Here is a 25,285-nt window from a genome sequence, read left to right on the forward strand (position 1 = left end):
CTTCATTAGTTTGTCTTTTTCTCCCCATAGGCAATGTGCAGGGGTACTGCATCTGCCTTACTGTTGTGTACAGTTGCTCATCAGTATCTGCCTGTGAGGAGCATTGTATGGTCAGGGAAGGTGTGAGGGTGGCATGACTCAGAACCAGGAGGATCTGGCCACAGTGAAGGTGGAAAAAGGCAAAAGAGCTTCTCAAGGCTAAGGGAAATGACATGAAAACCAAAGAGAAAGCTAATAGAGTTAGTTCAGGATCTGGTGACTTTATATGTGTTGATAACAACCAAGAGGAGGCAGAAGGGGACAGATGGGGATGAGGGGAAGAAACTGCTTTGAAAACAACTGAACAAGGAACTAGGATATCATCACTCAGTTGATAAGCATCAGTCAAAACTAGAATGAACTAATACAAAGGCCAGCTACGCACACACTTGGAGCTACCAGTGTAGCTGGAGGAGGCTAGAGACATCCTGCACAGTTAGACTTACCATGCGCTTCAGAATCAGAGTTGGAACGCTCACATATAATATCTAAGAAAAATACAGGCACCCCCGTTCTGACGAGAATTCCTCAACTCCCTCAGGAGACTAGCTCGGGTCACATCTGACTAAGCCAGTCTCATGACCCCACGTCATTACCCACGCTCTTCTCAATGCCTGGAATGTATTTCCTGTGCCTGTTTGCTTTGCAAATTCCAGTTTCTCTTTTAAGACTTAGCTCACATGTCATCTGGACTCCAATATCTCCCCAGCACCACAGGGGGCATAGAAGCTTCTCTTCTCTTTTGACCTTGTTGGCAGAGTAACCTGGTGACAGCAGCAAACATCATACATAGAACACTTGCACTGAAACTATCAGCAATTCAAATAATTTCATTTTAAAAAATACAAACAAATGTTCCGTGTGTGTGTGGTAGGGAGGCTTTCTGGATTTAAAAAAAAAAAGCTTAAGAGATAGATCAGGGAATAATGGTGTATTTTCAGATTTATTCCCAAATTGACCATGAAGAACAGGAGATTTAAACACCACACTTGATGTTATTATTTTATGGCATGACTTAAAATCTAGATCTGCCTTAACTAAGTGAGAATTCTCAAAGTATAGAATACTCTTTTTCTCTAAAGGGATATAAATGTGATGAGGGACCTGTTAGTTCAATACAGTAAACCCCAGTTCCACAAAGAACATGCAGCAAAGCTGGAGGGCCACTCTGCATAGCGTGTAGGTCTCCAGTACTGACACGCCTGCTACTCTGCATCTGTATCTCACTTCTGTGAGGAGACACAAGTCCATCCATTCAACCATACTCCAAATATTTCCCAGTAAATGTATTTTGTGTAAAAATGTTAATGGTGAACTCTGAGATTTTAATGGACAATTACAGAATAATAAATACATTAGCTTTCCTCCTCCTCTTTTTTTTTTTTTTTTTGGTTTTTCAACACAGGGTTTCTGTATGTAGCCTTGGCTGTCCTAGACTTGCTTTGTAGACCAGGCTGGCCTTGAACTCACAGTGATCTACCTGCCTCTGTCTCCTAAGTGCTGGGATTAAAGGCATGTACCACCTCCCCGCTCAGATTAGCTTTCTAAGTGGTTATAAATTCACAACGAATTCTGAGGCACACAAGGCCAAAAGATTAAGATGGACAAAAGATTAAGACTATGGCTGGAGAGATGGCTCAGCAGTTAAGAGCACTGTCTGCTCTTCCAGAGGTCGTAAGTTCAATTCCTGGCAATCACATGGTGGGTCACAACCATCTATACTAGCATCTGATGCCCTCTTCAGGCATGCAGGTGTACATGCAGATAGAACATTCATCTACATAAAATAAATCCAAAAAAAAAAAAAAAGTCCTTATTGCACAGGTGGCTTGAAAATTGAATTACTTTATACAGGAACATTATATAGAAAATGTCATATCAAATCAAGCAATATTGTCATTGTTTACTGTCCTATTACCCACTGTTAACTTTGATAAGAACATGTGTTAAGAGACAATGTAATGTCCTGAAGGGATAGAGACTTGAAACATATGTATACATCTGAGGTTGAAACAGAAAGAAAACACTGAGGGCTGACAAGAAGACTGAGCAAGTACAGGCAGCTGCCTCCAAGCCTGATAATCCAAGACCATTCCCTGGTGCCATGACTCCTCCAAACTGTTCTCTGACCAAATTGTACTCATGCATGCCAGGGCACACTCAGGCCTCCCTTTCCGCCCCCCAAATAAATGTAATAAAAACAAACACTAAAAACCAGAGCCTTCCCACCGTTATCCACTTCCTGGCTCCTATGTGCACACTGTTGGCTGTTCTCGTAGATGGTCCCAGGACTTCCCTGGGAGTACAACTCACTGCATTAGCTGTCTTCATAAGCTAAAATATGCTCCACCAGTCTGAGTGCAAAAGCTTTCATTGTTTTAACTTTAGTTTAAACAGAACAGACTTTGCACTCAAACTAGTGGAGCATGCTTTAACCTGTGCAGATCAGTGTTAGAGCAATCAAATAGGATGGCTGAGGCTCTGCGTTCAGTACTCCAGACAGTGCTAACACCCCTCTCACAAAAAGAAAGTTAGAATCAAATCCTCATGAAGTCTTCAGAGTACAGTCTGAAACCACTGCCTTATAATACCATTACTGGTTGAGTTAAATGCTTCTTCAAGGGATTTAGGACCAGAATTGGATCCTGTTCTCTCCTGTGCCTTGTCTCTTAACAAAAAAATGCAACACTAAGGTGGTGTCTGAGGCCTTCTTTTTATATGATAAAACATTAATGATCAAAAGTAACTTGGGGAAGGAAAGGGTTTATTTCAGTTTATAACTCTTAGGTCAGACTAAATCAGGGCAGAAACCTTGAAAGCAGGAACTGAGGCGGAGGTCATGGAGGAGTGCTACTTGTCTGTTACCCATGGATTGCTTAACCTGCTTTCCCCCACCTCACCCCAAGGGTTTCTCTGTGTAACCTTGTTTGTCCTGGACTTGCTATGTAGACCAAGCTGGCCGCAAACTCAGAGATCTGCCTGCCTTTGCCTCCCTGAGTGCTTGGATTACAGGTGTGCACCACCATGCACAGTTTAGCCTGCTTTTCTATACTATCCAATACCACCTGCTCAGGGACTGCACTGTCCCCAGTGAGCTTGGTCCTCCGGCATCAATCATTATTTAAAGCATGCACAACAGAGTTGTTTACAGACAAATTTTATGGAGGAATTTTCTCAACCAAGAGCCCCTCTTCCCAAATAACTCTAGCCTATGTCAAACCAACATAGGACTAATCAATAAGATTCCATTGAATAATAACTCAGTCAAGGCATGGGGAGTCAGGTTTGGGTCTCCCAGGTAAAACTACTAAGAAAGGCTTTGTGGAAGCAGCAGAAACCTTGGCTCTTTCCAGCCACATTTTGTTCCTAGGGCTGTAGGGCAGGAGGACCAAGTCTCATAGGCCCCTAGTACTGAGGCAAGGACACAGCACTCTAGAAAGATCGGACAAAGACCTCTCTGGTCAGCAAGAGCTGCCTGAAAGACAGTTCTTATTATGGCCCAGATGCACCTGTCAGACACAGAAGCAGGCGCAGGAGGCAGAGCACTGCTTACACCACGTGAGCACATGGCTACAAGGCTGAGATGCAACATTTTTACCTTCACACTAACACTGAAGTCTCTGTGGAAACAATGCAGTAATGAGAAAAAACAAAACAAACAACAACAGTAAGAAAAAACACCAGAGAAATCTAAGCCATAATGTACTATAAAGTTTTGAAAATGAATTCCTAAAATGTCATCAAAACCAACAGCTAGCCCATGATGGCAAGTGTTTGGGACCAGATGTAAGCCTTTTGTTTTCAGATGGAGTTTTGCAGCAGTGCATGAGGTAGACCTGGATGGGGTTAAGTGCTCTGCAGGGTGGTTACCAGAAAGCGTTCTTCCTTCTCCAGCCAGCGCTGGTCCTCTTCCATTTCCTGCTGCTGTCGGATTAGCCGCTCTTCCATAAGGTGAGGAGGAAGCACCTGTCCCATCCCTCGAAGGTCCAAAGCTGCTGAGTCCTGGAAGGGACATTATCAACAGAACATTCACTTTCCCGAGTCTGCTCTCGTGTTCCTACTTTGTGCTATGGGTCTTTCACCATCGGCCAAGCAGTGGTGGACACACAGCCCCTCACACTCCAGCTGCCTCTCTGAAGGCTGAAATTTACTGTGTTTGTGTGTGCATTGCTTTTTCTTTTCTTTTTTTTTTTTGAGACAGGGAGGCTGTTTCTAAGTAACAGCCCAACACACAAAAGAATGCAATAGCACTTAAGAGTGAAGACAGGGAAACAACCGGTTAACAAGAAGAGCAAGCTGAGAACTTAAACAAGAACTATATGTGGTGGCACACACGTCAACCAGCACTTGAGAGGCTATGGCAAAAAGAATAGGAGTTCAAAGCCAGGCTGCACTACTGCTTCACAAAACCACAAGAGAGACGGCTCGGTGAGTACAGGCGCTTCCCACCAAGCCTAGAGGCCTGAGTTCAAAATCTAGAACCAAGTAATGGCAGTAGAAGAGAATTAATTCCATAAAGCAGTCCTCTGACCTCCATATTCATGGTATAGCACATCCCCCATCTCCCAAAACAGTAAGTAAATAAAATTAAGCACACACACACTGCCCCCAACATACATATATACACCAACACGCAAAAGGATGGAGGATGCAGCTACACCATTAAGAGTGCTAGTCTAGCAGCATGAATCCCTAGATTTAACCTCCAGAGCTGCATGAATGCTATGGTGGAAAAGACCTTTAATCCAACAACACTCAGGAGGTAGGAGCAAGAGGACCAGTTCAAGGTCATTCTTGGCTATATATGAAGTTTGAGCCAAGAGTCAGTCTAAATAAAGATAAATTAAAAAATTTAAAGGGACACGTTCAAGGAAAAAGTACAAATAATTATAAACATTCTTTTAAATTATTTTATGTGTATGTGTGTTTTGCCTGCATGTATGTCTGTGCATCATTTGTATGTGACGAATGGAAGAAGGAGTCGGATCCCCTGGGATTGGAATCGTTAGCTGCTATGTGAGTGCTGGGAATCAAACCTGGGTCCTTTAGAAGAGCAGCCAGTGCTCTTAAGCACGGCACCACCTTTCCAGCCCCTAGAGCAGTTCTTGGATTCAAATAAACAGCATTATAAAAGTCGTTTATAATGTACACAGCCCAAAGAGCAGAGCTGGGTCTGTACTTTTCCTTAGCCTCATGTGTATGCAAATTACATTCAGCTGAGGAGTCTACTTTCCGAACACACTGAGTGAGCCAGGACTATAGTACTTCTCTGTGAGTATTCCTTTTTTCATTTGGCCACTGCTAGGGGTTGAACCTTAGGCCTTCTACATGCTAGGAAAGCTCTCTGCTACTGAGTTAAACCCCCAGGCCCTGGCAACTAAACAAAGAAACAAACAACCTACCATAAAACCATAAAAGATTGAGTAGATAGGGCAGCTTAAATTTTTGTTTTTCTACATTTTGTTATCATTACCATCATGATGTGTGTATGCCCATACGTGTGGATGGGCTCAGAGGAAAAGTTTCAGGAGTTGGTTCTGTCCTCCCACAGCGTGTATTAGGAATCAACTCAAGTTGTCAGGTTTGCTCTGATAAAAGTGCTTTTATTTGCTAAATCATCTATCGGTCTTTGTTTTGTTTGTGATAAGGCCTGGCTGTGTAGCCTAGGTTGGCCTCGAACTCACAATCTTCCTACCTCATGTGAAACTCTTAGTATGGACTGACACAACTGGCTCAGTGGGGTATCTAGATTTTAGAATTAAAAAATCACAATCAAGCAATCTCAGATTTAGAAATAACAGGCGACTTAAAGCTCACTTTGTCCATTAGCTGACTATAGTCAAGAACACACTGTTTACCTCCACACTGGGCTGCCACATGGACATCTCCTGAGGTCTGTGATTCCACAATTCTGTCTGGTCCAGAAGAGAAGCCTGGCCAGGGTAAATGCTGCCAGCCATGGCTGGGATTCCATGGGAACCAGGGTAGCCAGAGACCTGTGAGTGATTCAGGAGGGAACGTAAGCTTCTGATAAAACAGCTTCTGCTAGATACACAAAACCAAACAACTCCCATTAAGAAGAACAACACAGTAGGCATAACAGGCCCCAGATCCAAGTGTCATCCCTTGAACATGTCTATTCTCTGACCTGACAAAAAAGACCTTGTAGATGTGCCTATAAATCATGGACACAACTGCAGCGTCAATTATCTGAGCGGGTCCAACATAATCACCAGGGTCCTCAAGTACAGAAGCAGAATACTGAGAAATGGTCAGAGAGCCAATAATGCCAACTTTGTACTTAGAATAAACATGGGAGGTGACCAGGGGCTCAGAAATACAGGTAGCTGAGAGAGCATACAAATGAGCTTGTTCGTTTGTTCTGTCCTGACCCCTACCTCTGAGCCCCCAATTGGGTTTTGTACCCTGGCTGTCGTGGAACTCAGAAATCCACCTGTGTCTACCTCCCAAGTACGGGGACTAAAGGCATACGTCACCATTGTAGTGTTAAGTTTTGTTTAAGATAAAAAAAAAACCCTTTTATTAATTTATATGTTGTGCTTCTGTGAGAGTATATCAGAATGCAGGTGCCCACAGAGGCCAGGAGCATCAGATCCTCAAGTTGGAGCTACAGGCAGTTGTGAGATGCCTGACATAGATGCTGGAAACTAACTAGAGTCTTATGCCAGAGCAGCACATGCTCTTGAGGCAGCTCCCCAGTCCAGAAATGGACTCTTAAAGAAACTTTTGGGAAAGGGAATTTTTAGCTTCTGGATCAGACAATGAATGAATCTGAGCATATCACAGGAGACAGTCACTTCTGGGGCTGGGGTGTAGCTCAGTTGGTAAAGGTTGCCTCACAAGCATGAAGACCTACTTTGATTACCAGAGCACACGTAAACATGCAGAGTATGGTGGCACATACTTGTAATGCCACTACTGGGAATCCCTAGGGCGTACTAGCTAGCCAGTCTATGCTAACTGGTTGACTCTAGGCCAATGAAAGGAGGAGATAGATGGCATTCCTGAAGGCGACACTCAGGACTGTCCTCCGAACTCCATGCAAACCTGCACACACCAAACAAGTGTGTGTGTGCGTGCACACACCCACACACCCCATAAAGTCTTTAAAACATTATTTTACTTTCGAATTTGTACATCATGGAATTTGTACTCAATGTGACTATTGCTGGATAAGATGATAAGAGGACATCTTCAAAACCCTTAGAGACCTACAGAATATGACATTTAAAGATTTTTTTTTTAAAAAATTACTTAAAAGATTCTTTGACAATAAGACAGGCTAACTCCTGGAAACACCCGCCTACCTCAAAGATGATGAGCATCAATGAACCTCCTTATGGAGATGGCTTCAAATGTGGAAAACCAGCCACTGGGCAAAACATCCTTGTTTCTGCCACAGACAGAATTCTGCCTAAAAATGGCAAGCTTGGATGCAGGCAGAGCCCATGTCCAAACTATACTAAGGCAGGGTAAGCAAGTCCTCAATAGTTCTTGCCTCACAAATGTCTGTTAGATACTGGGCCAGAAGGCTGAAGATGATGCTCCAACATTATAGAGAGCTTTGGGTGACTGTTTAAGCAGCAAACTGTCTCTGTTGTCTTCTCATTTTGAGAGCTGCTAACTTGCACTTCCTGTCTACTCAGATAATTAATTTTAATCCTTCTCAAGTCTTGGATGAGGTTGAAGACCAGATAGTTTAGTTTTACAATTAAGCTTAGTTGTTTAGGAGTTAAGATGCTTTTAGGTCTAGATAGATGTTTTAAACTGATAAAGATGGTATGATAGATATTGATTTACATTCAGAATTTAGGTGCACCAAAATAAGTTTCTTCCAGGTTGCCAAATACAAATAGCCAAAATATATGAATGTAACTGTTTTATGGTTCTTCTTGCTGTAGGTAGTTTATTTTATATATGTAAAATATAAATGTATATATATATATATATATATAAAAGAAAAATAAAGGGGAAGGGGCTGGAGAGATGGCTCAGAGGTTAAGCTGCTCTTCCAAAGGTCCTGAGTTCAATTCCTACAAACCACATGGTGGCTCACAACCACCTATAATGAGATCAGGTGCCTTCTTCTGGTGGGCAGGTACATATGCAGGCAGCACATTGTATATATAATAAATAAATACATCTTAAAAAAAAAAAGGTAACAGGAGTCACAGTATAGTTGCTTCATGTTCAATTCCAAATTTTTTCCTAACTCAACACCATCAACATAAAATACCTGTAATTCTAGCACTTGGAAACTAAAGCAGGAGGTCAAGAGTTTGAGGCCAGCCTGGATTTTACAGTGAAGGCCCGTCTCAAAAACAACAAACAAAACAGCACAACCCCACCAAACAGAAGAGCTGGATATGGCAGTACATAGCCTAGAAGCCTGGCACTTGTGAGGCAGAGGCAAGAGATCACAAGTTTGAGGCCAGCTTGATATACACAGCGAGTCCTCAGCTAGTTTATGGTCACATATTGAGATCCTGTCCCCCAAATTTCCAAACATAGGTAATGTACACCTTTGATGTTGGCACTTGACTATGAGTTCCAGGCCAGCCATGGTTACATAGTGAGACTGTCTCAAAACCTAAAAAAAAAAAAAAAAAAAAAAAAAAAAAAATCCAAACAAACTTATTCTCAAACAATAAAAAACCACAACAAAACTCCAAATACTTTTCTCTGGTGAACAAGAAGATGATAATGGTGGGAGAGGCCATGTTTTCTACTTTTGAGAGTGGTGACTATAGTGCTGAGAGAGAACCTTCAGAGGGACATGGTGATAACACTCAGGCAGAAGGAAAGCAGAGGGTCTCCTGAAACGGCTTCTCTGCAAACTGAAAGAACAGAGAGCAGACTCAGGATGCCATCACTTGGCCTGAGTTGCCAGTTACTCTGTTAGTGAGATGAGATAAATGCACAGTGAAATACACATTCCCAAACACCAATGCATCCTTCAGTAAAGGCTTGTGCATATTTAGGTCTCTGGGCACTGGCAAACGCTCTAACCCCCCAGCATCTAATAAATGAAAAATCCTATTGGATACAAGTGCTGCACTACTATTGTTTTCCATTTTTGTATGTATGTATGTATGTATGTATGTATGTATGTGTGTGTCTGTGTGTGTGTGTGTGTCTGCTTGTCTGTATGTGTATCAATTGTGTGCAGGTGCTAGAGGAGGCCAGAAGAAAGGGTGGGATTCACTGAAACTACAGCTACTAGAATTTGTAAGCTGCCTCATGTGGATGTGGGAGCCAAACCTGGGTTGTCTCCAAGAATAGTAAGTGCTCTTAACTGCTGAGCTATTTCCCCAGCCTCTATAACCCCCTCCCCCATAAAATGTGATACATTATTAACAGAACTTTCAAACATTTTTTACAAAGAAGAGGTTCTGTGTAACTTAGAGAAGTTTTCTAAATAACCCTAAGGGGCTTCCAAAGTAGTGGGATCAGACAGTTATAAACATGTCGTGGAGCTTGTCCAGGTTTCCTGTATGCCTGTGATGACCTGAAGACTGATAGCTACCTCAGAAGGCAGGGGCTGCTACTGCAGCTGTCTAATTCCCCATCAGGCTCAGTTGAGCCCTGGATGTTCTCCAGGTGGTTGTACTATGTACTAGACCCAGATCTCTCATCAGTCAGAAGTGAGTTTGTCTACTTTAGCCTCTCAGTGCTCTGATCATTGTCCTGGTCAGAGTGCGCGCCCTTTTGCTGAGCTGGAACACACTCTACTATGCACTCTTCCAGAAGGAGTGTAAGACTTCTCTTTCATGTTCTAAGTGCCTAGATAGTAGATGAATCCTATGCTCCTTGTTCCAGAGGGTGGCTATCCTGAAGCTGTGTCTCTCAGCACACAGGCCTTACCAAGAGTTCCTAGTGATGGGAATCTTCTTTGGCGCCACATGAGAATCAATATGTGGGGAACAATGTGCTGACTACAGAGCATGAAACTTACCCAGTAACAACTGTCCTAGACTACCATGGACTTACAGCCTTTTGTTTTCTAGTCAGCACCTACCTTCTTCCCTGGTACCCTAGGACCAACAGCTAAGGCTTTTTTGTCCATATTGGCCCAAATCTTTATGTAATCCTGTGGAATATCCTCAGCAAACCTTGTAATGGGGAAAAACTGACCCCAAAAGCACCCCCACCCCACCTCACTTACATCAAACTCCACAACATTAAAAATACAACTATACCTCTGTAGCCAGGTAACAAGGGTCATAAGGGTGATGACCTCTAGGGCTAAATGACTGGCTGGGAAGGGCACAAAGATGCCTCCTAAAGAATGGGGCCACGGTATAGGTGTAGACATGGTAGTGTTGGCATTCATTAGTAATGAGGCCTTCTAGCAGGACTACAGCTCAATGTTAGTCAATGTCATTCCCTTGGCTAACCATTCTGCTCCTCAATGGCTGCTTCAAACCCAGGACTCCTCACTCATTTGTAGGTAATCTATCTCATTTGCCTTCACTTATATTTTATATTTGTCTTCTGGAAAAACTACAGTTCAGTATTAGCCCTGCCTAGATGTGTCTATGGCTCCACTTTGCCCCTTAGAGGCAGGTGGGAGAAAATGGGTCTCATACAGCCTCAGGCAATGGCCTGCTGCTTTAAGACAGGACTGATGGATGTTGTGAGAGGTTAGAAGGGTTCCTGTTCAAAATAACCATCTTCAAGGCAAAGACCAAGGTGGCTAGTGTCTTAGCTTTCACTCACCAAAATTACTAGAAAAACCAGAGAACAGAAATGAATTCAAGGTTCTTCCCACCACACACGTGCTGATGAGCCAAGTAGCATGTTGTATATCTCTGACACTCATATACCTGGTAGTGGTTGCTCTGGACCATGTGCTGTGGGCTGGGATAAAATCCTTCACTGGACCTCGGGCTAGGATAACCAGGTCTGCTGGGCTGTGAATAAATCAACAGAGCATTGTAAGGATGAGTCTTCTGATTCTGAAAAACCAATGGCTTACATAAAGAAATTGCTCATACAACTTGGTTGAAGAGAATGATCAAAGGAAGTGAGATACTTCAGCAAAGGAAAAAATCTTCAACAACTGATGCTTCCCCACAACTTTCCTGACAGATAACTCAAAATGACTCATGGCCTAAATGTAGGAGGTCAAACTAACACAGTATTAGAAGGGAACAGGAGTAAACCTTTTAAATAGCTGGAGTAGGAGGTAAGCAATGTTTTCTTAGCTACGACACTAAAAACCCAACAGATTAGGGGAAACCAAATACAAAACTTATATTATCAAAATAAAAACCCTTTGTGTTACAAGAGACACCATAGGAAAAAGGCCAAGCTGAAGACTGAGAGGCTTTTAGTGCAACAGAGTTCCCACAGGTGAATGCTAAACTAAGAAGCCATCTAATTTAGAAGCTGACAAAGCCTGCCACTGCCTCCTGAGTACAGGGATTAAAGACATGCACCACCAAGCTCAAGGCCAGCCTTGTCTTCAGGACAGCCAGGGCTACCTGAAGAAATCTCTCTTTGACTACACCGCCCCCCCCCCAATGGACAAAGCTGGCAACACAGACCAGACAAGGATGTCCTAGGCTATACAACAAGACCAAAATGGGCGAGGGACCTGAATAGACTCAAAGGAATAAGACTGGCCAGAAAAAGGTGTCTAGCACCTTTGGGCGATTCCAAACTACAATGAGTGACCTGAACTCTGACCTCCAGGATAGTAATCAAAAAGACACAAAACAAAAATGAGGCCAGCAGTGAAGGAACGAGCTCTATGTACCGCTGCTGGGAATCTAAAACAGAGCAGCAGCTGCTATGAATATGAACAGCAGGCTGATCCCTGAGAAAATGTAATATAGGATTACTGTATGATCCAGCAAACCCACCAGAGAAATGAGAACGTAAGCCCACATAACACACACATAAATGTTCTTAAGAACACTGTTCATAGCCGGCTGTTGGTGGTCCTAGCACTTCGAAGGTAGAGGAAGGTGTATTTCTGAGTTCACCAGCCAGGCCAGGGAGGCCTACTCAGTGAAATCCTTTTGGAGACAGGGTTTCTCTTATAGACCTGGCTCGTTTAGAACTCAGAGATCCGCCTGCCTCTGCCTCCCAAGGGCTGGGATTAAAGTCGTGCGTACCACACCCGGCGGGTCACATTCTTTTAAATTACTTTCAGATTATTTTATGTGTATGAATATTTTTCCTCCATGTATGTATGTGTACCATGCTTGTGTCTGGTACCCTTGTGGGTAAGAAGGAGGCATCAGATCCCCAGGGGCTAGAGTTACCAATGAATGTGAGCTGCCATGTGGGTGCTGAGGATCAAACTCTGGTCCTTTGCAAAAGCAACAAGCGCTCTTACTTCCTGACATTTATCCAACATGAGTCATTCTTTTTGTTGTTGTTGTTGTTGTTGTTTTCCAAGACAGAGTTTCTCTATGTAGCCTTGGTGATCCTTGAACTCAGTGATCCACCTGCTTCTGCTTCCCCGAGTGCTGGGATTACAGGCATGCATCACCATGCTCAGCTGATGAGTCATATTCTTATTTTTTAAATTTAATTTTATTAATTTATTCATATTACATCTCAATGGTTATCCCCTCCCTTGTATCCTCCCATTCCTCCCATTTTCCCCTTACTCCCCTCCCCTATGACTGTGACTGAGGGGGACCTCCTCCCCCTGTATATGCTCATAGGATATCAAGTCTCTTCTTGGTGAGTCATATTCTTTTTTTTTGGTTGAGTCATATTCTTAAAGTGAGCAAGATGCTATAGCAACTCTGCCTGAACCGGCTCCCTTCTTATGCCCTGTTGTCCTGACTGCTAGGAGAGACAGGACAGTGACATAGCCACTTTCTTCATCTGTGTCACTGACTGTGCACTATAGATCAGCAGGATCTCTTTACTACCTCCCTCAAGGCAATCTTGGGTTATCATACAATTTTCCCTTGTTAAGATAAAGGATAAAAAGGTGACAATCAAAGTTGGAGCTATGGAGCTGGCTGGTGCCTTCCCTCAAGGGTGTGCAGGACCCAGTTAAGTTTTCTGATGCCCACAAAAGCTATCATAGAAATGGAGGCCTAAGGGGTGATTCTGGGAAGTGAGACAGGACCAACTCTATCATGTACATTAACACAAGCTGGAGAGATGGCTCAGAGGTTAAGGAACACTGGCTGTTCTTCCAAAGGCCCTGAGTTCAATTCCTAGCAACCACATGGTGGCTAACAACCATCTATAATGAGATCTGGTGCTCAGGTGTACATGCAGGCAGAACATTGTACACTTAGTAAAAATAAATATTAAAAAACCAAAACAAAACAAGTGGTGCTCTTCCTTGTTTACTAATTAAGCTTTAAAAAAAATCATTTGTTTATTATGAATACAGTGCTCTGCTTCCACATATGCTTGCATGCCAGAAGAGGAGATCAGATCACATTATAGATGGTTGTGAGACACCATGTGATTGCTGGGAATTGAACTCAGGACCTCTGGAAATGCAGCCAGTGCTCTTAACCGCTGAGCCATCTCTCCAGCCCCTAATTAACATTGTATAATATTGACTGTTGTAAAAAAGAGAGACAGACAGACAGACAGACACTCTGACTGACTCACACAGCCATGCAACTAGAAATAGAAGACTAGTTCTCTGTGTGCTGGAGATGGAAGATGTAATCTAGGCCATACTTGTCAGACAAGTGCTCTACTACCGAGCTAGCTATATATCTCCAGCCAGAAAAGCACCATGCCCCTGAAAGTTTTTCAGCACAACTGTGAATATTGTTTCCTATTAATATACCCCAAATCACTAAATGAATGTTTCCTCAAACCAAGGGCCCGTGTGGAATCTCAACCTCATTAATCTGCTGTATTAAAATTTTTGACTCTAGCCGGGCGTGGTGGACTCGGGAGGCAGAGGCAGGCGGATCGCTGAGAGTTCGAGGCCAGCCTGGTCTACAAAGTGAGTCCAGGACGGCCAAGGCTACACAGAGAGACCCTGTCTCGAAAAACCAAAAAAAAAAAAAAAAAAAAAAAAAAAAAAAAAAATTGACTCTAGCTTTTATTTTTTTGTTGCTGATGTTTTGAGATAGGGTCTTGATATGTAGCCCTATCAATATGCTCTCAAACATGGTATCTTCTGCATTAACCCTGCATGTGGGGTGGCAGGCACAAGCCACCATACAGTGCTGCTATCGTCTACCTTTGGTGGACTATTTACCTATGTGTGATCCTGTCACATCCCATGAGCCATCTAGAAAGCACTAGTTCTCTAAGTTATACAGAGCATCTCAGTATGATACAGTCTACTAGGCAGGATGCACTTTTGTGAAACACTGTCCTCCAAGTTAACATTGTGCCACCTTTATCAGAGCAGCTGTGACTACTTGCAGAACCCCTCATGGTCCTGCTTGTAAATGTACTGTCATTCAATGGGTTCACTCCTTCTGCACCTGCCTACAGGTAGATGTAATTCAGATCCAGCTGCACATGGCCTTGGCTGTGCTAGAGAATATAGTATGGAAGGTTAACTGAAGCTTCTATGATAGTGTGGGACATGAGAGTGATGCAGCTGTTTTGGGGTCACCTATGCTCCTGTAAGCAGCTTCTCTCCATATTCTGTGGGTAAGACCAATATATTGCTTGGTCTAGCAAGCTGGACTTGGTCACTGCAGTCCTCTTTGGAGTGAACAGATGTTTGTTTGCAAGTCCCAGGGAGTTAACACAACATCTTCTAACAATCATGTGTTAATGTTGCCAAGAATCCTCCAAAACAGCTATCAACCTGGAAATTATCATGGTCAAGGTGCTAAGTTTTTTCAAGACACAGGATTTCTTTGTGTAGCTCTGGTTATCCTGGAACTAGCTCTGTAGACTAGGCTTTAAACTCATAGAGATCTGCTTGCTTTTGCCTCATGAGATCTAGGATTAAAGGCGTGGTGAGCCACCACCACCACCCGCTAAATTTTTCAGAACTATCATTTTTGCTTGAAAATTCATGTCTTAGGAATGGATTTCCCTGAAGTAAGGGCTTCACTTCCTGTACTTTTTGAATAAATACCCACCAAATTTATCAATCTGAACAGCATATTCTTCTCATGCATTCTGGATAGCCGTTCACGCAATACTGTACCACTTCAGAGCCATTCTTCCATAAACTTGTGAGTTTTTCTTAGTGTATAAGTATAGGGGTAGAGATATCGTGTTCACTGGTGAAGTTTGGTGACACTGACTGATGCTTGTTTAAGGTGACAACATCCTTACTCATGCAATTGCCAAAGCAGTAAAAGAGGAAATAACTGTTTTGGGGTGGGGGAGGTTGAGACAGGGTTTCACTATGTTAGCCTTGGCTGTCCTGGACTCGCTTTGTAGACCAGGCTGGCCTCGAACTTATTGAGGCCTGCCTGCCTCTGGCCTCCCCGAGTGCTGAGATTATAGGTATATGCCACCATGCCCAACTAGGAAGTAATTCTTGGTGTACCTAGGAGCCCAGCTTTGGTCTCACAGGCCTATGTAATGGTTACATGAGTGTGTGAGGCTCTATCCCAACAAAAATGCAATAAACTGAATCCGGGGCATATGCTGGCCTCTGTTTATTTATTTATTTTTTTAAAGATTTAATTTATTAAGTATACAGTGTTTTCTGATTATGGGCCAGAAGAGGGCATCAGGTTACATTATAGATGGTTGTGACCCACCATATGGTTGCTGGGACTTTAACTCAGGACCTTTGGAAGAGCAGGCAGTGCTCTTAACCACTGAGCCATCTCTCCAGCCCCCCTGGCCTCTGTTTTAAACAAATAAATGGGAGTGGGGGCAGTAGAATCATGAAGAATGCCTCAGAATGTGAATCTGGAAACACCAGTGGGAGAACTGGCTATGCACAGGAAGGATACTTAGAAATTTATGAGCTAGCCCTTCTACTGAAACCCAAAAGTAGCCAAACTCTAATGAGTTTAGTTTAAAAAGTCTGTCAAAAGTGAAAATTTAAAAAACCCAACAAATTACTAAGAAAAGTTAAAGATACCCAGGCATTGGCAGTATAGGCTCTTAACTCTGAGAAGTTACTCTTAACTGTGAGAAGTGCTACCTGGTACATTTCCAACAGTGTCTCCAAGAGGCAGGAGTACCAATACCTTCATCCTATAAACTAAGAGAATGAGATTTAGAGGAAGGGAACCCTATGCCTTGTCATTAATCTGTTACTAGCCAAGCCTCAGATGAAGCGACTTGCTTGACCCCAGGTCTGAGAAATAAGTGATTTCTCTTGCCTCCCAATATAGGATAACTCTGTAGTTGTCACATAATTAAAAGAGGAAATAGGGAGGCTGAGGCAGGAGGCAAAAGACCAAAAGTCCCAAATCAAATTAAAACAAAACCTCAAAGGGTAAACAGCCCATGGAGGGCCATATGTTCTTGAATAAAGGGTTGGTGCCTTTTCTGTAGGTAAAGAAAAATTTTGTTGTTATTAAATTTGGGAACAACACCTGGTTCTTCAATGCCTCTCTCAAACTACCACTCCCTCAAGTGGTGGGTTTTGCCCTTTGTGAAGGGCTAGGTCCAGAGGCTCCCTGGCTTGTAGACTGAGTTGGGCTCACATCACCTATGCTCATTTCTAGGGTGTGTGAGGTTCACTACTTCATAGCTCAACATGGCACTACCATATGATTTCACACACTATGATAGAACACCTAGTACAATACTGACATGGCTCCTGTGTTACCACATTCCTACTTTTCTTTTCTTTTTTTTTTTGGTTTTTTGAGACAGGGTCTCTCTGTGTTAGCCGTGGCTGTCCTGGACTCACTTTGTAGACCAGGCTGGCCTCGAACTCACAGCGATCCACCTGCCTCTGCCTCCCAAGTGCTGGGATTAAAGGCGTGCGCCACCACGCCCGGCCCCACATTCCTACTTTTCAAAAGAAAATAAAGTGGTATCCAACTATATTTTTAGCTAACCAAGCATATCATATAGCAGGGGACAACTTTTTAAAAGCCTGTAGTTGTTTTAATTTTCAGGAAAGGTCTGAATTGGATTTGTTGTTATATGAAGTGTCTGCCCCATGCAAACTCAAAAGGACATGAAGACTTTTTAATGAATGTAAAGTGAAAAGGGCTACCTGCTGTCCCAAATCTACAACCATTGCCCAGCTATTGTAAAAAGGCAGTGCTTTTCCTCCCCCAGCTAGAGAAGAAGAGAGAGAAAATCTGGAAGGGACAAGAGAAGGCCAGGTGCCACATCATTCCAGGCGTGACAAAGGCTTAAGAGCAAATGCAGTATCCCGTCCAATGTGTAGCCACTAGCCACAAGCCACAAGCCACAAGCAGCACACAAAGCTCCAGCAAAACCAAAACAAAAGGGGTGCAGGTGGTTGGAAGTGGACTTATTTAAAATAAAGCAAACCCTTAGTGCTCGTGGCCTAGTCTGGAGTTTAAAACCCTGACTGACTAGGATCTCCAATTCTCTTGCCAACAAGAGAATAAGGCAAGTCCCACCTAAACCTCCTAGGAGCACCATGAGGAGGGAAGGGCAGTTTCACATTAAGTCTCTCACAGTCGCTGGCTTCTCCAGCTTCTACAGGGTGAGCAGCACAGTAGGGAATCTACAGAGAGGAGGGTGAGTACGTTATAGCGCCTACTCCCCTAATGACTCGGGGGCTCACTGTACAGACAACAGTATCTACTCCCATAGACGGCAGAACTTAGTTCAAGAGGACCCTCAAAACTGGGGCAGGGACCTCCGCTACCTTGGGTGGTGCTTCATCAGACCCTCCGGAGTCCCAGGACACGGTAGCCTGTCTTCTGGACTCCATCCTCATCCGTTCTTCTTGCTGCACCTTCTCTTCCTCCAGGATTGTGCTGGAGAAACAACACATTGTGTTAAGGGAGCTGACAGCCAATCACTCACCCGACTCAACCAAGGGACACAGAGACAGACACAGAGATAGGAGCCTATACACACAGGTTTCTAGCCTTACACAAAAGGATTCTAGAAAGGCCATGGTGCCAACCAGTAAGTCCACTTTAAATAACAGCCACAGGAAGAACAGACACTGGTAAGAAAAAGACCCTGGCGAAACAAAGGCCAGGCAAGATGAACTGTATGAACACTGGAGTTTACTCTGTGCAAAACAGAAGGACTCTGAGAGATTCCCAAGCACCTCTCTGTCAAGCAGCTACATGTCTTCAGCAGACTGCAAGAAAGCAGACTCCCACATAGCTCCAACTCACCACCACAACATGGTGATCAATTTGCAAGAAGCCAAGATCTCCCCACTAGCTCAGTACAATAGCGGATTAACTTTTGCATCAAGAAATCAAGGAAAACTGCAGCAGTACTTACAGGCGCTTCTAAAGTACTGCCTGCTCTAAACTGGAAATGCCCCACTTACCACCACCAGGCTGCACAGCGGCCTCCGCGGCAATGCGGTCGGCGTCTCAGTCTTGGCTGTGTGCCATCCTGTAAATGCCTCAGAATGCAGCCCGGGGAGCGTGGCCTGCCCCCCTATTCCCCACCGCCTCCTCAGGGCTTGGTAGGTGGCAGATCTTTGAAATCTTCGTCTTAAGTGTGGAAACAACTGGCTCTTCCCTCCATGCCTGCAACCTGGAGTTCTAATAATGAGGCTCATTCACAGATTCTGGCCCTTGGCAGCCAGATGCTGTAAATAACCACCCAGAATTACTCAGGAAACAGTGACATCAGCTGCACAGACTCCTTCTAATCTGGGAATCTGCCTGACTGTTTAAAAAGACATTCCTGCCGGCTAGCGCCTGGAGCCTGCTCCTCTCAGTCACCTCCCAAATCAGGAAGACAGACAAAATTCATTCCATAGCTGGTCTTGAGTCAGCAAGCCGTCACTGAAGCAGATACTAAGGAAGGTTTTCTCCTCAAAGGAAAAGATCCACTGCCTCTTCAAAAAAAGTTTCAGTCACGAGGCCCATCCTCCCTCCAAGGAAGACTGGTTTCCCTATGCACCAGTTAGGAGGAGCAGTAAAACAAATCCATATACACCAAGGTACTTGAAAATTATCTCAGCAGCACAGGACGCAGCTCAGTGGAAGAACACTTGTCTACAAATGTGCAAGGCCCTGAAATCAATTCTAAGCACTATTTCTCTTTACAGACTATCCATAGAGAGCTGTGAAATTCAAGAAGCTGTTTTGTTTTGTTTTTCAAGACAGAGTTTCTTTGTGTAATAGCCCTGACTATCCTGGAACTCTCTTGGCAAATTCATTTACATTCCTATTTCTAAGCATGTCGTCAACTTTCACAGGCTTGCTACACCACCACTGACATATGTCATTGAATGCACTGCCACGCACAGAACATGCATGACCGCAGTAAGAGTCAGCACAGCTTCACCGGGCTCCACACCGGGCTCCACGAGCTCCCCAGTGGGAACATAAACAATTCAACTTGGGTTCCCAGATCACAGATGTATTGTAGCTCCAAGGCTAAGGGTGGGTGTGCACAGGGATGACTGGGGACCTGTGTAGAGTTGGTCATTGTCTGGGCAAGGGAGCACTGACCTGGGCTCACAGAGGCAGGCCTCTTTCTTGGAGGAGGCCCAGTTTGAAACTGAAGAGGAGCACATTCTGGTAAGATCTCCAGAGCCCTGCTCTCTTATCGCCAATACCAACAAAATCAAGGTTAAAAAGCAAACACACACAAAACCAAAAGTTAAAGTCTTTCTTTTACTTCTTGAATCAAACTAAAACGCAGATAGGCAGCGAGAAGGGTAAGTGGGACCTTTCTTTCAAGCAATGCAAAGTTCCCATGGCCTATTTTACATGTGCTATGAAACAAGTCACCTGATCTACTGTTCACCAATCTGCTGAGACCTCAAACAGGTGTGGTGAGGTCCTTTGCGATAACGATATTCTCGGGCTCCACCAGTCTCTTCTGTCCACAGTTGCTGCCCTCTTTTTTTGATCACCTTGAATTTACAGCCTGAATCTTTCTTTCAGTGTTTAATCATATAGTGCAAGCTTCCTGCACTGTTCAGGCATGAATCAAATCTTTCTGGGCAACAAAAGAGCATTTTTACCCTAGTGAGGCTCCAATGTGTAACCAAGCATGCCAGACTTACATCTCAAAGAGTGCCAAGATAACCGAGAAGCTATTCTTTCCATCTCAATATTCACTCTCATACCAGATATAGAATGTCAAATGCTCATGCAAATCCATAACTGGCTGCTGAGAGAAGACAGGGATATAAATAAACCCTAACGATCTGTCTGATACTGGATGGCTAGCCCACAGATGGGCCCCACAGAGTCGCTCTCTGCAGCTGCTAAGAATCAAGGCCACAAAGGAGGATATGTAGGGTTATGGAGGTCAAACTGCAGCATATTTTCCCAAACTCACAATCTTTTTTTTTTTTTTTTAATAGTGATACATTCCACTGGAAAGCTTTTAGCTGCCTAATGTACATGGGCAATAAGCCCATGGGTTTTCCTGGATGGAGGTTTACAAATTGTTAATTTGCAAATGGATGGAACAAAAAAGCTGTGACTTGTCATTAAGAAAACATGATATCATGCCAGCTTATTTGTGGACCACAGCTAGGAAAAGAGTCCAGAAAGAGCAAAGGATAATTTTATTTAATATTAAATCTATTGCTTGTTTCCCTCACTTAGGAAAAAAAAACCCACCAAAGTAGCCAACTCACTGTCAAAACCACAGAGATATGAGAAATGATCTGACTTTGTGTTGTGGCCTCGCTATCCCACTGGCAGGCAAGCAAGTAGAGGAATCTTCTAACTTCACCTTCTGGAGCAACCAAATGTATGCAGAAAAACAAAGTGGTCTGCTAGGTCCTTGTTTCCAGAACAAAAAACCAAGTCTATGGCCAAGGATGTTTCATAAAGGTTTAAGGCTACTCAGTGTTGGTGGTTGGGGCCCAAAGGAAAAGGCAACAGTGGGGAGCTATTCTCCCTAGCAAGTTGTTCCATCATTCACAACCAAGAAGAGCACCGTGATTGAGAAACACAGAGTTTTGAAAAAGACACAAGTAAATCCAAGTTAGCTCTACACTCCTCCTGCCTTAAAGCCAATAGAAAAGAAGGAACCTTTATGTTCCCCTTCCCCCCCATCGTGGCACTGGAGATAGAACCCAGGCTTCACATGTGCCCTCACTGGCCCCATTTTGTCTCTGTAGTATCTATCCTAGTATCTATTACTGTGGTACAAATACCTCTCTTCGAAATTATAAAACATTTATTTTTAAAGATAAAAAAAAAATGCTCTGCCTCATTTGATAGGAGGAAAAATTAAAAAAAAAAAAAAAGAAAAAAAAAAAGGATTGAATTCCAATCACCCAAAGGATAGGTATCACAACATTTGCTTTGGATACAAACTCAGTCTCAGTCTGCAGTTATTTAAGTGGGCCTGGAAAATACCCTGAGAAAGAGCAGCAGTAAATCCAAAGAAAAAGGCTAGAGCGAAGGACTTGCTCTGGCAAGTTCACGGGAACACCAGTTCTGAAACATGATCTCTTTACAGTTACTAAACACTGCCTCACCACAAAGGAATGAACGTGACCTTTCCACAAACTGGGGGTGTCCTTGCAGGAAACAAGTCTACAGCTTGAGCTGGGCTTGTGAGAGCAGACAGACTGCTCCAGTAGTACTGGCACCTGGCAACTGTCTCTTCCTTGATGATGGTAACTTAGAACAGTGGGAAACAGGCTTTGCTGTTCACTTGCTGTATTTTCTAATTAGAGTTATTTTATTTATGTATACGGGTTATTTGTCTACTTGTATGTCTGTTTACCATGCTTGGTGCCTGCGGAAGCTAAAAGGGTATGTCAGATTACTTGGAATTAATGTGGTGTTGAAAATTGAACTTGGGTTTACTGAAAGAGCAGTTCTATGACCCTTTCTAAGGGGGGAAAATCAAATAAAAACCTTCAAAAAATTGAAGTATATTCTAATGAAAACTAAGATATTGGAATTAGTAGATAGTGAGTTTAAAGAAGCTCAAGGACGGTAAGAGAAAGCTTGTTTACAATTTTAAAATAAAATAGGAAATGTGAGTAGAAAGAGGCAAGTGGTAATTTTACACTAGAAGGTACAGTATCTGAGATAAAAAGCTCAATAATTGGTAGGACATAAATGACAGGAAATTATAGAACTTGAAATTATAAATGGAAAGACAGAGAAAAAAGAACAGAGGAGAGGACAGGAGAAGAGGAGAACACTGACTCTATCAAGAGCTTAGGCTTGCGCAAGCCTTTAATCCCAGCACTCGGGAGGCAGAGGCAGGTGGATCACTGTGAGTTCCAGGCCAGCTGGGTCTACAGGGCAAGTCCAGGAGAGCCAAGGCTACACAGAGAAACCCTGTCTTGAAAAACCAAAGAATTCCAGCCACCTGTGGTGTGGGTCAGGCCTATAATCCCAGCAGTTGGGAGGCTAAGGCAGGCAGGAGTTCTTTGAGTTCTAGGACAGCTTAGTCAACAGAGTAAGGCCTTATTTCAAAAACAAAATCCAGAACAAGTAAGCAAAACAAATCAATTGAAATAACATGTAACTGGAATCTACAAAGGAGAGAGAAATGGAACAGAAAAAAACCCTTAGAATATTTTTAATACCATATGTATGAACATGATGTGTATGTGTGAGCACATTCACCATGAAACATATCTGAAGGCCAATTCTGTGGAGTTAACCCACTCCTTCTACCTTTATATGGGTTCCAAGGATTGCATGGGAAGTTAATACACTGGCTGGGGTACTTTGTCTTACTTAGAAAAACTTATATTAAGAAACAATGGGGCAGAGTGGAGAGAGAGATGGCTCAGTGAATAAAGCAGCCATCATAAAGTATGGGGCTAGTGACCCCACACCACTCCTAACACATACAGATGAATAATGTAGCATCTTGGATTGAGACAATGGTAAACCAACCTCTGCAGTTTCATGAACTTGTGAGTATTAACTCCACATAGACAATGAGATGTTAAAGATGCATATTACAATTCTTAGTATTAACACTAACATTAAAACATAAATTTGAGAGTGAGGGAGATGCTGGCTTCAGAGGGCTTTTCTTTTTTGCTCAGGCTTCCTTCCATACCCTCTCATAGGTTCTCACCATGTAGAGTAGGTTGGCGTAAAACTTGCAACCCTTCTTGCTCCCACACCAATGTGTTAGAATTACATATTTGACTTTTCCTTTCCTATTCCTAAATTCATGTACTTGTTGTCCCACTTTTCCATATACTTTCATTTTTTAACCCTGTTGCCAAGCTCAAGCACAGCAGAAACCACCTAGAAAAGATCCAGACTGTAGGCATAAGCTTATTGTGTAATTCAAATGCTGATTTCTGCAACACCCCATGCCCCAATCTGGTTGCAATCTTCTGAGAATCTCCTGTTTCAATGCTGAACCCTAATTGTCCCCTGGTATGACAATAAAGTAGCATACAGCATACAGTAGTCCCCTGCTGAGCAGGGGAGAGAATAGGGCTGGACTTCCTGTCAGCCAGGGGAGGAGGAGTTAGAGGAGGAAGTAGGGGACTCAGTGGTCCAAGAGGCATCAGAAGGAGCGGAAGCATGAAAGCTACAAAATGCAAGTATCCCTGGGATGAACACTAAGAGGAAACCAGTTATTTGTGTGATAGCTGGATTAAGAGAAACAGAGGGGCTGGAGAGATGGCTGAGAGGTTAATCGCACTGTGTGCTCTTCCAGAGGTCCTGAGTTCAATTCCCAGCAACCACATTGTGGCTCACAACCCCCTCTATACTGGAATCTGATGCCCTTTTCTGGCAGGCAAGTACATGTGCAGACAGAGCATTCATCTGAGAGAGAGAGAGAGAGAGAGAGAGAGAGACACACACACACACACACACACACACACACACACACACACACACACAGACAGACTTACTTTTATAAAAATAACCCTAACACCCAGAAACTTTACTTTCCAGAGGAGAGAGACATTTGTGTCTAGGAACACTAACTCTGAAGACAAAATTCGGTACACAGTATGAAGACAAACTAGAGTGTGGAGAGAAAGAAAATGGCAAAAGAACTACAGTAGCTTCAGCAGATCAGTTTGACAGCTTCATTGGGGGTCACAGGATACTTTGGATGGTAGACAGCAAATGTGAATCACAAGTAAGATACCACTCCAGCAGGCCAGAGGTCTCCTGCTACATAGAAAACAGGCATTGGGAAGTGATCTTAGCAGAGATTAAGTATAGGACAGATGGGGAAATGGTTAGGGATAGGTGTACTGTGGCAGCGGTTCATAGAGGGTAAAAGCAAACCTTGATTCTGCCCTTTTAGGAACTGTGTAGTATAAGACAAGCCACATGACTTTTAAGCCTCAGACTCTTCAAAAACAGGCAAGAGTGTCTTCAGTTGGTCTGTACAATCCAAGTAAGCAGTACCCATGGACATAGGCTAGAGCAGCGGCTCTCAGCCTGTAGCTCATGACCCCTTAAGGGGTCTCATATCAGATATCTTGCATAGCAATTATGTACAAGTCATAACAGTGGCAAAATTATAGTTCTAAAGAACAATTAATATTTTTATGGTTGGGGGTTACTATAACACGAAGAAAAAAATATATATATAAAGAAATATTTTAAAGGGTCACAGCATTGGGAGGGTTGAGAACCACGGGTCTGGAGCTATGGAAGTACTCAGGAGTAGATCCTGTGTAATCTAAGTCTCAGTGTCCTCAGAACACACACAAAGCCATACTAGGGGCAGATAACTAATTAGAGAAATACTATGACTGTTTAGGAGTGGAAGAATCAATGACAGGAAAGGAATTAGGTAAGAAACATAATTTTTAATGGGAATAATTTAAAATTTGCATACAATTACTACTAAATTCAGATGGACTATTTATATTTTATTTCTGGAAAGGCTTAAGATGCTGCAGGCATTTGAGGAAATAAAAAAGGCTTAATGGAAAACAGAAGACAGATTTTTCTTTTTTCTTTCTTTCTTTTTTTTTGAGACAGGGTTTCTCTGTGTAGCCTTGGCTGTCCTGTACTTGCTTTGTAGACCAGGCTGGCCTTGAACTCACAACAATCCACTTATTTCTGCCTCCTGAGTGCTGGGATTAAAGGAGTGTGCCACCACCCCTGGCGAAAACAGACTTTTCTTTTGGATATCTGCTTCCTAGATGATGGTACCTAGGAAGAACCCGTTGGCATAAAGACAAAGGAGGTGTTGCTGAGACACCATCTTTGAAACTGGGAATTGGTTTAAAAAGCGCATCCCCTAC

At 43.2% G+C, this 25,285-nt stretch overlaps 1 protein-coding gene across 14 annotated transcripts in view; it reads right to left on the minus strand.

The window, feature by feature from the left end:
• PTK2 (protein tyrosine kinase 2) overlaps positions 1-25,285 on the minus strand; it is a gene marked incomplete at its 3' end in the record, with an annotated part of 207,235 nt that overhangs the window by 16,565 nt on the left and 165,385 nt on the right. For 13 of the 14 annotated variants that reach the window (XM_084803037.1, XM_084803036.1, XM_084803034.1 and 10 more), the window contains 4 exons: positions 17,786-17,897; positions 10,887-10,973; positions 5,898-6,035; positions 3,910-4,041 (listed from right to left, as the gene is read on the minus strand). In XM_084803037.1, the coding sequence (XP_084659163.1) occupies positions 3,910-4,041; positions 5,898-6,035; positions 10,887-10,973; positions 17,786-17,897 (469 nt within the window). Of the gene's footprint in view, positions 1-3,909; positions 4,042-5,897; positions 6,036-10,886; positions 10,974-17,785; positions 17,898-18,430; positions 18,720-25,285 lie in introns of those variants that run through there. The other variant, XM_084803038.1, reaches the window with a different exon arrangement.

Source organism: Acomys minous, assembly GCF_964271855.1.
Source record: "Acomys minous genome assembly, chromosome: 12".
Lineage (NCBI taxonomy): Eukaryota > Metazoa > Chordata > Mammalia > Rodentia > Muridae > Acomys > Acomys minous.